Source organism: Macrobrachium nipponense, chromosome 9, assembly GCF_015104395.2.
Source record: "Macrobrachium nipponense isolate FS-2020 chromosome 9, ASM1510439v2, whole genome shotgun sequence".
Classification (NCBI taxonomy): Eukaryota; Metazoa; Arthropoda; class Malacostraca; order Decapoda; family Palaemonidae; genus Macrobrachium; species Macrobrachium nipponense.
In genome coordinates this window covers 62630318-62648144 of record NC_061110.1, presented here as the reverse complement: position 1 = coordinate 62648144, position 17827 = coordinate 62630318, and the positions used below count along the sequence as shown (strand labels likewise).

At 39.2% G+C, this 17827-nt stretch overlaps 1 protein-coding gene across 2 annotated transcripts in view; it reads right to left on the bottom strand.

Moving 5' to 3' along the window:
- Positions 1-17827, bottom strand: part of LOC135218651 (cystinosin-like) — a 203464-nt gene that overhangs the window by 122900 nt on the left and 62737 nt on the right. For both annotated transcript variants that reach the window (XM_064255095.1, XM_064255096.1), the window contains exons 4-7: positions 6825-6965; positions 6162-6261; positions 3579-3698; positions 2855-3031 (exon numbers count right to left, since the gene is read on the bottom strand). In XM_064255095.1, the coding sequence (XP_064111165.1) occupies positions 2855-3031; positions 3579-3698; positions 6162-6261; positions 6825-6965 (538 nt within the window). The remainder of the gene's footprint in view (positions 1-2854; positions 3032-3578; positions 3699-6161; positions 6262-6824; positions 6966-17827) is intronic.

Below are 17827 nucleotides of genomic sequence, written 5' to 3'. Positions count from 1 at the left end.
AGCTCTCGAAGGGGGAATGACGTCATACTGGTTAACAGTCCAAATGATTACCGGTACGGATTTGACTCCGTTCGGTGATGTTGAATTTCGTGCATGAATCATGAAACCACAGATTTGAGTTCCCGGGAGTTGTGAAGTATGCAATTGATATCTCAAAAGATATATGAAGTTATATATATCATTATGAAGATCTTGGATCATTTTGTCTGTGCAGCCCATACGCATCATGTTTTTTTTTTTTTTTTTTTTTTTTGTTTTTTTTTTTTTTTTTTTTTGTCTGCATAAGCGATTTGACATAGACCACATTAATTGAAATGAAGCATACACTTATGCAGCCAGTTGTGATGTTAGGGTATTATTTCATCATAATCCTGCATGTCAAATGTTAATATCATTGAGAAATTAGGCCTAAACGTTAATTTATTATATTTTGCGGCAATGACAGGACATATGCCTATACATCAAATTCTTGTTTTGAAGCAATGGCAGGACATAGGCCTACACGTTAAATTCTTATATTTTGAGGCAATGACGAGACATAGGTCTACTTGTCAATTTCTTATGTTCTTAGGCAATGACAGGGCATAGGCCTGCACTTAAAATTCTCATATTTTGAAGCAATGTCAAGACATAAGGCTACACGTTAAAATTCTTATAATTCTGAGGCAATGACGATGGGCATTGTGTGGTGTGAAGCTTAAGACATAGGTCTACTTGTCATTTCTTATGTTCTTAGCATATAATAATAATAGTAATGTCAATGACTGACTGACATATAAACAGTTAGTAAAACATCTGGATATGCGAACATCCTATACAAACTCTCAGTAATATTGCATTATTGCATAACACAAATTTGGTTAGAGAGAGAGCAAGTTTGAGGTATATATAACATTTTAGTATAATACACGTGTGTGTGTGTAATGTGTGTGTGTCTCTGTGCGTGCGCGTGTTTTGAAGTTTTCATTTTTTATCTTATGTTGATTTTCAAATTTTATATTATCCACGGATTTTTCGGCCATAAATTATTTTCTGTACAGAATTTGATTACATTTCTTTCACACACATAATGTTTGGAAAATGAATGCGTATACTCCTGAGATAAAGAAAGAAAATTAATTGATTGTTTTCTTACAGTTTATATAGTAAAATACACTTCTCTTCGTATAAAAAAAAAAACAGCCAAGCTACTTGATGTATAAAATTTTAACGTTAATAATAATAATTATAATATGGAAATTAAGTTTAGGCTTTTACTACAAGGTTCATGAACTCAAAATCGGGGGTGGGCGGGTTGGGGGCACAAGTTTCATATGGGGGGGGCACGTGCTCCCCCGTGGGCCCCCGTAGTTACTCCTATGACTTAAGACGAGTTGCAATAAGATCACCACAGATGATACAATGCTGATGCAGATCCAGGATACATCACCACCAGAAACCAAGAGGCAAATGAGATCATTCTTAAAACTATAAAAAGGCCGCTACTGCAAGAAATTTGTGGAAATACGCAAGTCTTGCAGTGTCTTAGACCGACCAAGCAAAGAAGGGATGATCGAACAGATTGGCGTAGAAGAAACTTCAACAAAAAGATTTGATAGATTGAAGCAATTTTTTACGAAATCCACAAATACTGTGGTACATACTTCAAAACGTATTTCATTATAAGGACAGTTGCATAAAATAAAGGACAAGGACCTGCAGATGGCACTTTTCCAACTGCTTCTGCAAGTAGAAAATTCAGCTACTTATAACTGGGAAGGAATGTCCAGCAATGATATTTGCAACTAAGATATTCCACTATACCTGTATATATATATATATTATATATATATATATATATATATATATATATATATATATATATATATATATATATATATATATACACACGTATATTTATATATGTATAAATACATTTTTTTTTCTTTAATGAGGTTGTACTGTCAAGGTATAAATCATGAATTGGATTATTATTTTCTTTTATTTTACAGTTTTTCTAGTACCGTTGCTTTGTTGCTGTTTTGAGAATCGAGGAAATCTTTATATTTTCGCAATGGTGTCAAATTCCATTTAAATGTAAATATGCAATAACTGTTTCTATGGTATTCATTTTGCCTAAGTCTTCTCTATGTATGCATTAGTATGCACTCACCCATATGTTATATATACCTGTGTAATATGTATCTTAGTTCCTTCACCTTTTGTGACTCCATGGATGCCCACCAGAGCGGACTTGAAAGGTCAGAGGAACTAATGCCACTATGACATAACATCTCTACATGGCCTTATGAAGCTTTTATAGGCATACCAGCTTATCCATAGTGCTTTGTTGAATAGAAAAACAATAATGCCTTAGTAAGCAAGTGCACAAATGAGAGAGGACTTAGTTCCGAGAGAAAGTTTAGATGAGTCTCGCCGAGTAGAGAAATTCTTTGCACCCCTTTATTAATGGTACTCAATGTCAGAAAGGAATTTCGAGCTTAATATTCTAACTCTTACTAATTTTTGGCTGAAACAACCTACCTTATTTCTCCATAATTTGGTTTTGACAAGCCTGTTAGAGGAAGCCGGGTGGTAGAACACCCATTAAAATTTGGGATCAGGATGCTTGCAATGAGGCTGCCAACCCCATAACCGTTTCCCCACAGACTGGAGGGACGTTTTTGTCTCGCGTTATTTGTGGTTATTGTCATTAGTCTCTACTGACTTAGGTATCTTTACATGTTAAATATGATCTAGATCTAACAACATATTTGGGAAGCAGATAAATAATTCTAAAAAGGCAGGGAACCTCGTCATAGTGGGCGAAAATGATAATAATGATAATAAAACTCAAGAAGCTGGGAGAACTCACCTGTGGTATATATTTGATACAGGTAACCAAGATTTTGATGTAGGAGAGACATAACAGGAGATCCAGCCACTGAAGGAGATCAGAACTTGCTGCTATGATGAGTACAATGACCTCGGCAGCAATCATAAGACTCGAGATGACCCGACACGTCATAGACACACGTTGACCAGGGTCTCTCTGGTTTAGGAAGGGGAAAGAATTAGGTTAAGGAGAGAAAATATGCATTCTGGTGTGGTCATAAATAGAATTGCTAAAGGAATAGCTGGCCAATGGTCCCGAAAGTGTTCTGACGATAAACAAATAATACTGATATGTAAAAAAAGAAAGCACGTTTGAAAACATTTCTGGGTTTTGATTAAAAAAAAAACAGCAATCAGGTATTTAATATTGTAGTTTTCAAAGCACTGCAGACGTTACTCTATTTGTAAGAATTCCAATTGACATTTTAGTACGTACTTAATCCGCTATTTTCGTTGACTCGTCAGTCTTTGATTGTTGAAGTAATCACGCAAGGAAGGAAAAAGGAAAAAGTCATCTCTCATCGTCATAACAATACATACATACATACTATATACTATATATATATATATATTATATATATATATATATATATATATATATATATATATATATATTCATAAATCTGCGATTAGGATCATAAATCACTACGCTAATATACTAACAACCTTCGCAGTGGGGTAAAAGAGCTGTGTTCTTGCCTTACCTTATAGAAAATACACTGCACAATTTGAATAGCAGTGCAGAGCAAAGCGTACATAGGGAAGATGACATCGTTGAGTCTGACGTGCATCACAGATGTTGGATGACGATCGTGGAACTCGGCCTGCAAGCAAAATAGAAGTCGAATGGGGTCAGTACTATAGTTTCGTATTGTTTCAAAGTCGGATATATTCATGTCCTGAGTTAAATTGGATATCGCTTGTGAACACGCACACTCATCTCTCTCTCTCTCTCTCTCTCTCTCTCTCTCTCTCTTCTCTCAATATATATATATATATAATATATATATTATATATATTTATATATTATATATATATATATATATAATATATATATATATATATATATATATATATATATATTATATATATATATAGATATATATCGAGCTACAATGTCCTTTAATATCTAATTCGCTCTACCTCGGAATTAATATATTTTCTATATATGCTTAATTACCGAAGGGGAATTTTTTCTCGATAATAGATTTGCCTGGCCACCAGGGCGCGAACCTATGGATCCTTTCAAACCAGGAACGTCAGTGAAGCGTTACCTACTTACACCACCGCGAGAGTGTAGTAGGTAACGCTTCACTGACGTTCCTGGGTTTGAAAGGATCCATAGGTTCGCCCTGGTTCCAGGCAAATCTATTATCGAGAAAAAATTTCCCCTTCGGTTAAGCATATATGAAAATATATTAATTCCGAGGTAGAGCGAATTAGATATTAAAGGACATTGTAGCTCGATATATGTATATGAATCACGGAAATGTGATATGACTTATATATATATATATATATATAGCTGGAGAGGGAAAAGCGCACGTACTCACACACACACACACACATACATATATATATATATATATATATATATATATATATATATATATATATATATATATATATATATATATGTGTGTGTGTGTGTGTGTGTGTGTGTGTGTGTATAGCTGGAGAGGGAAAAGCGCACGTACACACACACACACACACACACACACACACACACACACATATATATATATATATATATATATATATATATATATATATATATATATAGTATATGTATGTGTGTGTGTGTGTGTGTACATATGAATTTTAATTACATCACCGTGATTCATATACATGCATTAAGCTACAAATGCCCTTTAATATCCAATTCACTTTACCTCAGAATTAATTTTTTATATATATGTTAACCGAAGGGGAATATTTTAGTTGACAATAATTTCGTCCTCTGTGCGCTGGTTCGAATCCATACGAGGACGAAATTATTATCAACTAAAAATTCCCCTTCGGTTAACATATATGAAACTATATTAATTTCGAGGTAGAGCGAATTGGATATAAAGGATATTTGTAGCTCGATGCTATATAATATATATATATATATATATATATATATATATATATATATATATATATATATATATATATATATATATATACCTACCTATATATATTTTTTGAAATATTTAGATATTCTGCGGCAAATATTCCATTATTTTCGAATTCACTTTAGTTTCCGATGTACTCACAGCCAAAGAGAAATGCTGTGCACATGTTATCATAAGTCCTTCTATCTAAACAACTTCCGCACTTATGACTTTTTGAGTAGGAGTAGTGACGGCGACCTTGTGCATTCAGCCTAATATTAAGACGGGTAAGAATGTTATTTTGACTCTGATGTCCACAAGTGCGTCGAATTCACTATCTGTTCTTATATTCGAGATCACAACTTTGATAGCATAATATAATGCTCATAATATATTAGGAGTTTGGTCTAGTCAAACTATAATACACATCTTTAATGTTCTTTTGGAGTAAGTTAATCCAGAGATCAAGAAAATTAGATGACGACGGGATATTTGTACCTTAATAGTTTCAAGTATATAAATTTGATATATAAAATTGAGAGATTATCCTGACCATAGCCTATTGTCTCATCTCTTGCAGCTACTCAGCTGTTGCGGAGGAGAGTTCATTTCGATTCTAAGCACAGACCCTGAATTTCACAGCCATATGTCTATTACAGTGGAATGCGACCAGTCATCGTTTGATGGCCAAGTAGATAGGGCAATTGACATCCCAATCTACTATAAAACATTCGTTGCATATTATTTGAAAGACACACACACATAAATACATATATAATGCGAGCCTGTGTACTTATATACATACACGATATCTCACCGTTAAAATAGAACTTCAGTGAACTCATTAGAAGAATAAGCAGAAGCATTAGATTTAGAAGCTGCTTTGCATGATGACTAAGCTTTGCGCGTAAGGCTCCTTTTAAACAATTAGCATTTTAATTTTTAATATCTAGATTATGCATTCCTTCCACCGAAAAGAGCAAAAGGAAATCATGAATTAGGGTTCAGTATAATAACACTGATTTCTCTTGTATTAGGAATATGCGAGGAGAGATTTTCGACCTGGAAAAAATGAAGCTTCCGCTAGAATCGGTGAAGATCCTCCTTCACAGGTGTTTTCCGCTGAGGAGGGAGAAATGCCTTTGAACTCTAGGTCTGCAGTACAGTACACCAGTCGTTCAATCTTACCTGGATTTCTGGGATCCATAAATTTCCAATGTTGTACATCATGTAGGAAAAGAATCCGATGAAGTTTAACGTTAGAAAATCAAAGGCCAGTCCGACGACGCTAAAAAGAAAGCAGAAAATATTAATTGAGAACCATGAAACGAAATGAGGCATCGAATCATCGTCTTTATTATCATCATCATTTCACACCCGAAAGTTCACCCCAACTGTCATGCTCCTGTCACTTCTGATCTGCTCAGCTCCCCATCGCTAATTTGGAAGTTAGAACAACGAAATTTGGAAAACAGTTTCGGTTGATAAGAAATTCCCCTTCGGTTAGTTGATATATATATATATATATATATATATATATATATATATATATATATATATGTGTGTGTGTGTGTGTGTGTGTGTGTGTGTGTGTGTGTGTGTGTGTGTGTGTGTGTGTGCTTCTGAGTGATAACATGACTATTTATGTTTTATTTTACCTACAACGAAAAATCTGTTGACATTTATGTATGTTTGTACGTATGTATGTTATACATACAGGTATCGGTGTAGGAATAGCAAGTTGTAAAAATTGTCAGATAGTCTCGGTCTGATCGCGAGAGTCGAGACAGAGAGAGGAGCTTAGCAGAGCAGGTGTTCCCAGGACTCTGCTCTCTCTTCCTTTCCAGTCACCTTTTCCTCTTCCAGTTCTTGTAGATCTGAGGCAGGAAGGAGATATCCCAGGCGATGGTGTAGACCCAGCCCAGAACATCCGCTACGACGTTGATGGCCGGGTTGATCATTACGCTCACCCTGATGAAGGCGTCGTCGGATCTGCAACAAAAGAGCATTCATGTGCTGAGACGGACCTTTCCCGCGTTGCGCCCTGTTTCTAGCAACATTCTGTTCATCTCATTCAAAATGACCAAGTTTCATCATCAAAAATAAAGTTTACGCTCACATCAAATAGTTGAATGACAAGGGCCTCGCGGTTATAGTTTTCCATAAGATCAGATCCATAGACATCTATGCTTCCCAGTATATATATATATATATATATATATAGATATATATATATATATATATATATATATATATATATATATATATCATTACGAATCCCCTTTGCATCATACATGTAAAGTAATCTTGAAAACACACCTCTGATATTTTCCTTCTCTCCCTCTCACCGCGCATCCCACATTTCTCTTGTTTTGCCTGTGCTGTCCCGTTCGCACTTTTCCAGAACTGCAGAGATGAGTCATCGGGATGCATAAAAGCCAAGGGCTCACGAAAGTCGGCCCTACGGGCTGCTCTGTGAGCAAGAGCCCGTGCTGGCATAAAGCCAGCTTAATCTTTAACAACAACAGAAAGTCGGCCTCACTTTCTCCCAACCCCAGTTCAGGTAAGGTCACACCTGCTAACCTAGGCCCCCCCTGGCTGCCACGACTAAACTCACGTGACTGTGGACTACCACATGAGAAGCCTTGCCTATTAGTGCTTTGAAGAAGTCGACTTCCTTCACCTACATTTTTACGAAGATATATTTCTCTAGAGAAAGGTGCGTGCGAACGAGTGGTGGCAATCTTCCTATACTTCATTTTCTGTCCTATAGTGACTCATTCATCCCTACAGCTGTGCTCCCTTAGAAGATATCTTGGTTTAGGAGCTGTGGTTAACTAGGAAGTGATTGTGTTTAATTTCCTACCCTTTTCAGTACAGTAACGTTTGAGCCATAATTCAGCCTTTCTTTGCCCACCCCCGCACGTGTATTTATACATTGTATATGTTGCAGGTCTCCTGCAAAATCCTGCAGTGAGGGTGGATTCTTCCCTGTCCTTCTGCTCTGGGCCCAAAATTACACGCTGTGAATCACCTCACGTATTCTGGACACGTGTTCATTGCTCCCAGCAATTAATCTATTATCTGGCTCTTTAGCGTCCTTATTGGCACCTTGAAATCAGTACAGAAATGTTAAGGTGTAAATATATTCTCCTGTAAATTCAACTCTTGAGTTTCCTTACGATTTTTTCCCTTAAATTGTGTTTGGCCTCCAGCGACCCCCTCCCCCTCTATATTTTACACGGTGCCAACTTTGCATTTCAGTGTTACCACACAATGCTATCGTCACACGATTAGCTTGTGTGGGCGCGAGTCACCGTGCCTTTCGAGAAAGGCCGCGAGTGTAGTCTCTGCTGCCTTCTCTCCCTTCGTTTACTCGGCTTTTGTTACGAATCTGCTAAAGAGGCCAGTGGTATAACTTTGTTGAATATTAATTTCTTGAATGTGAGTAACTAACGAACACATTACTGTTTTATGAACACATAATATTGACCTTTCTACATTACGGTCCTTGTAAAACATGCAGAAAAAAAAAATAGTTTGAAAAATTCTAACCGGATTCAATAAATGCGCTTTCCCGGTAGAACGATGTAATTTTGACTACAAGCTTCCGAAAAAAAATGGATATAATAATAAAAGAGGACATTTTCTTCAATTCGAGAGGGAAAAGGATTTCCACAATAAACTCCTTATCCGATAATTTCTAAAGGAGCTGTTTAACTTATTCTCCTCTCTCTTTTTTAAAGGCCAAATAATGTTTTTACGTTAAGGCTTCAATAACTCAACAGGGAGAGAGAGGAGAGAGAGAGGAGAGCGGACGAGAGAGAGAGAGAGAGAGAGAGAGAGAGAGAGAGAGAGAGAAGGGGGGTTGGGGAATATAAATACCTCTTTTGCTAAAATTCATATATAGGTACCTTTAATTCTCTTATTCGCCTTCAGAATAATTTATTACAGATTCTCTCTCTCTCACTCTCTCTCTTTCTTAGTTAAATGCTAAATGATGTCTTTGCATTAAAGTCTTTAATAACTCAACAGCTATTGAGGCTTGCACTTACATTTAATTGAAACAAAACTTAGTCAAAAATTAAATTATTGGGTCTCTAACAGAGCCTATTAGCATTTGCATCCTTGTTTTATATATATATATATATATATATATATATATATATATATAATATATATATATGTGTGTGTGTGTGTGTGTGTGTGTGTGTGTGTGTGTGTGTATGTATGATATTTTTTGTTTGTAGGCAATTTAAGAAAAAAAAATTAAATTCCCCAAGTTGATTTAATACCATGATTTTTTTTAGTATAGGTGTTTTCATATCCATGGGTGTTCGTAAATATGTCTAGGTAAGATCTTTACGTTCTCGAAAAGGAGGAGCAGTTAGTGTTGGTGCCTTACAGTCTTCTTAAAGGGAGATTTTTAGCAAGATCTACCTAGCTTTGCAGCTAAGAACCGCCCACTGATTACATTACAACCATTCCTCGAAGCTGATTTGGTTGGCAATAGTTTAAAAAGCTGGTTAATTTTTGATTAATTTTATCTTCATTTATTTTGAAATGGTTGTTTTACTGAACTAAAATACGTTCTGCTGATTATTAACGTTATATTATCCCCTGAAATAATATATATATATATATATATATATATATATATATATATATATATATATATATTATATTATATATATATGAATGAGGACCGGAATGTTCCGCGATGCTGTGATGTTGTGTTTCTTTAATGAGGTCCACCTGAATACGGAGATGGCACAAGGAATGTCTGCGTTCGAATCAGTGCACTTGAATCAGTGGACAATGATACTATCAAGCGTGTTTATCATTCTAGATCTAAACATAAAGACTTTCTCCGAGCTATGCAGACTGGCATTTCAGATGGGATTTCAGGAAATTTTACCACATTGGAGGGGTGACAATTAATGACTGAACTCAACAAAACCAGAAAATGCTTATCTTTAAGTTAAAGTTACAGTATGATAGGCCAAACGAGTCATATTGGATATAATTTGCTGAGAATTTTCTTAAGGACATTATCTACTTTTGAAACAACAAATGATGTAGCCCTATAATATTAGTCTTATGTCTTTTTATCGGTTTGGGCTGCTTATGATGTTTGGATCATAGGTCTATCTTATATTCGACCTTTTTATTGTGGTTATTCTTGATTTTGTTGCTGTTCTTATGTTCACACAGGGCGTTTTTAACCACATGGTGAGATACGCACCTTCGACTGTTCAATGTTAGCTTATGGAATCACACGTAACCACGGCATTTGCAGTGGTAGCAAGATTCTCCTTGCCAATGAGTGGTTGCCAGGCGTGTCGAGATACATGCAAGTGAATGAGATCGTTCACACACAGCGGTGAACCACGCTTTTTGAGGAAAGCAGGCGCCATCATTGGCAGTGTGTCAGCCAATGAGAAAAAGAGATTGTGCACTACCATAGCAACCCTGGCCACCAGGTCCTTGTAAAGACCTGCTGATCACGATCTTGTATATCACCTCGCTAAGCAGCGAAAATCATATATGTGTCTGTACATAGAATTTCTTGGCCTTTCCGCCGACATATAATTGATCAATGTATGTCAACTATGTCCTTTATTGTTACCATGTTATTGACTATTAAGAAACAAATTCTTCTCCATTGGTGTGCGGGCAACAGACCTTAGGGAGTCAAGCACTCCTTTTCCGTCTGCACACTGCTATGTATTCGCTTGCCTAGGTAATAAATTTATCAGTCTTAGTTCTGTTTTCATTGAGACATCACAACTGGTGACCCGAGGAGTGATGGTAAAACAGCGGTTTTGGCTTTACCATTAAAGGACTCACTACGGCTGTGCTTACCTTCAGATGTCTTTAACACTACCAGACGGTGACAAAAGTTTAGGTTTTTGAAAGCTCCTTCCTTGAAAAATAACCCAAGCTACTAACGGACTAAATATGGTGTACCTCTCCAGGTACATTCTGGTGTGTTCGAGCAGTTTGGCCCTGCCATTTACAATCCACATTGATTGTATTCAGAAAGTCATTAACGGACCCAGACGGCGTATAGTTTTGACTTCTGACGAGCCCTGAACACCATTAACGGACTAAATACGACACTTAATTCGTGTTTTAGTCTGAGTCAAAATGACAAACTCAGACCCTGAGAATCAACCTGAGAGCCCACAGATCATCTGTATCCCCCTCTCGCTTTCAAAAACCATGATAATTCAGGTGATAAAGCTGCTGTGATTCTCGAAGCAAAACACCACGTCATGGTTCCTGCGGGCCTCTGTACATTTCCATGTAGCAAAGGTCTCGGATGAGGAAATCAAAGCAGATATCACCATGACGATGCTGCCCGAGGAAGTGTTTAATAAAATTACACCTTGGCTACATGCACAGCCGGAAAAGATCAAATATGAAGACCTCTGCAGGAAGTTCACTGGAAGCCTGGGATGAGCTATGAGGTCTCCTGATGCTGCCGGACCGTGAAGAACCTGACAAAAGAAGGGAGATCAGCTTATTGGGAGAAATATTCCTGTGGCGCCTTCCTCAGGAGGTGAGGGCACAAATCATGGAGGCAGAAACACTTCCAATGGAGAAATTGGTGAATGTCGTACATAAACTCCAAGAGGCCACCAAAACCTCCAAGCTCGCTGCAGCACCTGCAGCCTAAAGCCTGATAGAAGCGAAGGTTGAGGAGGGGGATACACACGCAATATACAAAATAAAAAAAAGGTGCCACTGCAGCAGCATAGGATGTAGACTAACCTAACATGGTATGACTTTCACCGACGTTTCGGGAAAAACACCAGAAGTTGCAAAGCCCCCTGTGCGTTCCCAAAAAACGCAGAGGGCGGCCATCCATAACAGCAGTGATTGCAAGCAATGGGGAATCCCAAGTAGGATTCTTTATCCATGGCACAGTCTCTGGGTGCTGAATGCTGGTAGACACAGGCGCTATGCAGTCAGTCTTCCCACCATTGAGAGAGGACCGCAACCACCCACCCAATGCCACAGTCGCACTGGTAGCCGCAAACAGAAACCCCATCCGCTGCTACAGAACCCAGACCTGCAGAATATCCATCCTGGGGCACAAGTATGAATGGCCCTTCGTCATCGCTGGCTTCAGATTCCCTCTACTAGGTGCAGACTTCCTGGCACAACATGCCCTGCTAATAGGCGTTGGCTGTAAATACCTTCTAGACCCCAGAGGCTGCTGCTCCCGCCCACTCTCTGTGGCCCAGGAATGCTGGCTGTATGTGCTGCTGCATTGTCCAAATACAGCTCCCTCCTAAAAAGTTCCCAGACATCTCCTAGCTGGAGCTACACCAGGTGCCGGGAACACATGCCAAGCACGGCATCTACCATCATATTACCACCACTGGACCACCTACACATGCCAGATTCCATCACCTGTCGCCCAAAAAGCTCCAGGATGCCAAACAGGCATTCACGAAATGGAGAGAATGGGTATTTGCAAGAAGGCATCAAGCCTGTGGGCGTTCCCCCTCCACATGGTGAAGAAGCCAGATGGTTACTGGACGCTCCAATGGGACTATCGTTGACTAAACCTGGTAACAATGCTTGACCATTACCCCCTGCCAAACATGCAGGACCCAACAGTGCCAAAATATTTACTAAAACAGATATACTTAAATCTTATTTTCAGGTGCCAGTGCATCTTGATGATATTCCAAAGACAGCCATCATCATGCCGTTCAAGACATATACCTTCTCCTATTCCACCTTTGGCCTCAGGAACGCCGGGACCACATTCCAACGTCTGATGGACAGCATTCTGGGGGACTTACCTTTCTAAGTCTGCTATGTAGATGGCACCCTGATCTGGGAAGTGCCACAGCAGAGGGCACTCGAGCAGATGAAAGCAGATAGTGGATGGATGCCCCCACCCACCTGCCTTTTTCAGCTGCCAGTTGAAGCCATCTCAGACCCACTACAGTGCATTCGGCGGGGAACTGCTGGCAATCTACCAGGCCATGCGACATTTCAAGTACCCACTGGATGGCACCCCCTTCACCATTCAGACAGACCACATGCCTTTGGTACATTCATTCACGAAGGCTGGGGATGTGTGGTCTGCAAGACAGCAGCAGCACTTGGCCGCTATATCCTAGTTTGGGTGCACCATCAGGTATGTCCCCAGAAAGAAGAACCCAGTCCACCTGAGCATCGATTACAAGCACTTGGCAAAGAAACAAACCGCAGACCCTGAAACACCAGCTTACTGCATGGTACTCACCACGCTGAAGTGGAAGGACATGCCAGTAGGAGAACAGGGATCAACACGTCTCTGTGACACCAGCAAAGGCCACCCCCGCCCCCCTAATATGAGCATCAAGACGAAAGCAGGTGTTCAACATCATCGGCGGCCTCTCCCATCCATCGGGATGTACTACAGTGTGCCTGATGACAGACAAGTTCATGTGGCACGGGATAAAAAAAGGACATGCGGAGATGGGCAAAGAACTGCATACTGTGCCAGACAAGCAAGATAACCCGGCACACAGGATCTGGCATCGGAGACTTCCCTCAACCACGTGGACGCCAGATACCTACTAACAATCATGGACCGGTCGACGAGATGGCCAGAAGCAACATCGATGACAGAAACATCTACAAGTGCCTACACAGAAGCTCTGGTATAAAGGTGGATAAGCCGTTTTGTTGTGCCAGACAACATCACCATGGACAGGGGCTCAGCATTCCTGTCAGAACTTTTGGTCTCCCTGACACACCTGATGGGGACAACTCTCCACAGCATGATGGCATATAACTTCATAGCCAAAGGAATGGTGGAGAGGGCCCACCATTCATTAAAATCGGCACTGATGGCACGCTGCACCAACGAAAATTGGAAGGTGCAGCTACGTTCTGCTAGGACTTTGAACAGCAACGAAAGCAAACAGCAAAGAATCTTCTGCAGAAAAGGTCTACGGGGAAGCACTGGCAGTACCGGGCGAATTTTTCCCCACAGAACCTGACAACCAGGATACGCCCCTCAGCAGACTAAGAGAAATAGCAAAAGGATTTGTGCAGTGCTGAAAGACCTTCATGGAAAGAACACACAACTACATACATCTTCCTGAGGAACGACGCCCACTGCCCACCCCTGTCCAGACCTTAGAAACTCCAAAGCCTACCTCGTCAACATCCACGGGCAGGAAAACTGGGTATCCGTCAACAGGCTAAAGACAGCCTTCCTAATGGACAACGAGACCTGGGAAGAGATCGGCAGACGTCCGAGAATTCCTCCACAAAACAAGACCTTGAGTGAATGAACTGATGTCCCAAAGCGAGGTCGAGGCCATCCCAGTGGCCGGACGAGAGATGACTTCCCGGCAGGCCCGCCAGATGGCCCAACAACCGAGCCCAACCCCCAACCTTAAATATCAAGAATGCGGGGTCAACTCCTGGTACCAAGATATTGTGATAAAGTGTAAAGACCTGCTGATCACCATCTCATACCTCTTCTAAGACCTGTGTTAAGGCCTTCATTACCTACTAATCACAGCCTTGTATATCATCTCGCTAAGCAGCGAAAATCATATGTATGTGTCTGTACATAGAATTTCCTGGCCTTTGCGCCGATATATAATTCATCAATGTATGTCAATTATGTACTTTATTATTACCATGTTATTGACTAATAAGAAACAAATTCTTCTCCACCGGTGTGCGAGTGACGGACCCCAGGGAGTCGAGCACTCCTTTACGTCCGCACACTGCTATGTATTCGCTTGCCCAGGTAATAAATTTGTTACGGGCTGCTCTAAGAGCAAGAGCCCGTGCTGGCATAAGGCCAGCTAGATCTAAAACAACATAAGAAATTTATCAGTCCTAGTTCTGTTCTCTTTGAGACCTCAAATCCTTGTCCCCGTGACTCACAGTCACTCACATTATTGCACTGCTGTCACGATGGACAGGGATCATTTTGATACCGATTCATTCATGAATCTGTGTGACAGGGAAATGGAATTAATAAGTGCATGGCATTTTTTCCCCAGGGAAATAGTTGTTTAATTTATACATAGAACACATTTACTTCAATAAAACTGATTACAGTAAAGGACTCGCCTTAAAGTTGTGACAAGTTTTTGTTCTGGGCAGATGGAATCCCTCATCAAGGTGTTGATAACAGATCAAAGAAAGATTTCCCAGACATTCTAAAATAATTGTTCTGGGCAGATGGAATCCCTCATCAAGGTGTTGATAACAGATCAAAGAAAGATTTCCCAGACATTCTAAAATAATTGAAAAATTGTTCTTCATGCTCTCTTAAAGATGGGTACAATGCTACAAATAAACCAAATTGGGTGTACCCAAAGCCGTCTTTGGCGCTGTTTGCGCCGATTCAGTCTGCGATTCAGCAGCCAAAAGCGAGCTATTTCTTCCACGGCCATTCTGACACTGGATGTCACGAAAAAGTAAATGTAATATATATATATATATATATATATATATATATATATATATATATATATATCTATATATATATATATATTATTATAGAGATATATATATAGATATATATAATATAAAGGCACTTACCGCGCTGGTTGGCCGCCCGGTAAAAAACGCTTCATGTGAACGATTACAACGTTAAACAAGCGGTGGCCGCCGCGGTCGAATACTCACTCCCTGTGTAAAATACGGGGCTCGTGGAGTTTAAACTACTATATTAATTAAAAGTTACTCTGTATTCGACAGATACTGGTAGAAAACTATTTGCAATAAGAAACTGACGTGTAGGCCTATGCCCTCATAATATAAGAAACTGACATGTAGGTTTATGCTCTGTCTTTTTTTGTGTATCAGAATGCCAACCTTAAGACTGACTTTGTCTTTAAAAGACATGGCAGTGTAGTCTTTTGTTATAGAACAGTTCAGTTTTATTCATTGGCTTAAAATATAAGAAATTGACGTGTAGGCCTAATCTCTCAATGATATTAACATTTAGCATGCCGAATTATGATGTATTAATACCCTAACGTAGGGAACTGGCTGCATAAGTCTATGCTTCACAATCCCTTCAATTAATGTGATCTATGTGCGATCGCTTACGTAGGCCAACACCAATTCAAAAGAATAAAAAGCATGATGCTTGTGTATTTAGGCTGCGTATGATGAAAAAAAAAAAAAGATGCACAAACAAAATTATTCATAATAAGTTATAATTATTCATAATAAGTTATAATTTAATTTATTCTTTATCGGAAATACCAATCACATACTTCACAACTCCGAGAACTCAAATCTACGGTGGTCCTGATTAAAGCAAGTCATTTCTTGCTCGTGGTTTTGGCCAGCATCCAGCCGATGCTCGCGAGCAAAAGTGTTGTATCGTCACACTAGGAACTCGTGGTTTCGAGGAGCCGTAGGAAAAAGTAAACAAAACTGATCATCTGATATCATCATGGCGCCCAGAAATTGTCGGACTGTTGCAAGATGCGCTGCAGTGGTTTATTTCTCGGAAACTTACGTGAATGCAAGAGTAACAAAAAACGTTTGTGGCTTGCGGCTCGTGCTGGCTGCTTCCCGTCCTGTTCGGAAGCAAGAATCTCGAGCTAAAAGCTCCCGGTTTTTCATTCTCGGCAGCAACAGCTCGCTGCTCGAGAAAAAAATGCCTAGTGTGAGGCCAGCTTAATGCACGAAACTCAACTTTACCGAACGGTGTCCAATTATTACTAGTAATCGCTTGGACTGTTAACTAATGCGACGTCATTTCCCCTTCGAGAGCTAGCCAATCTTTCATTAACAATATGTGGGGGATTTTGCAGAGCGTGTGGTTTGGCCTTTGATCCCCATCACGAAAAAAAAAAAAAAAAATATACAAGCAGAATAAAATAAAATGATTTCCCCAGTGTATTCGGATAAGGTTCGAGGGGCCTAAGGTTTGTGTGATCTCTCGTAAATTATCCACGTGAGGGATTATGATTTTGTTTGTGTATTTTTCCTTTTCTTTGTTTTCTGTAGGTTTATAAAAAATGTCCTTTGCTTTATGTATGGCTTTTTCTATTGTGTGCTTTGGGTTCAAATTCTTTGTTAAGAAAATCTGGGGAGCAAATTCTCAGGATTTTAAGAAATAAGTTACTTGCTATGCCGAGTTTGACTGAAATGTCATGATAGCTGTAAAAATGTATGTATGAAAGTGAGAATGTCACTTTCCTGTAGACAGTGAATTTGTAGTTGTTATTAGTTCTAATGAGTAAGACATCTAAAAAGGGGATTGGTATTGTTTTCCCATTCTGCTTTAAATTTTATCCTTAGCTTTAAAACAATGTTTTAATGGGCATTTTATACTTGAGACTCTGCTTGAGACGTATCCTGTTTTAGCAGAAGAATTTATTTACATATACGTATATGTATATATATATTATATATATATATATATATATATATATATATATATATGTGTGTGTGGTGTGTGTGTGTGTGTGTGTGTGTGTGTGTGTGTGTGTGTGTGTGTTATGGTTCCTAGGAAGGGGACACTCACCTTAGAAGAGTTGCTAGCCCCTGGTAGCAGTGGCCTGGTAAATTTCTTTCCCATGCGAGCCAGGCATTCTCTCTCTCTCTCTAAACTCTGTTCCTATTTCTAAGCTATTTCTAATCAAAACCTTGTTTACAGTGCAAATCTAACAAGAAGTGAAAAATCACGCATGATAGATAGTGATTCCCATTCAGCTGCATCCCAACAGCAGAAATAAGCAACTGCAAGAAAAATATGTGCGGGAATTCATTCCCGTCTCCCACCAAGTCTGGAAATCAGTCCACATTATTTCAAAATCAATTCTGTTACCAGCTCTATAAGCCATGACTGATTATAT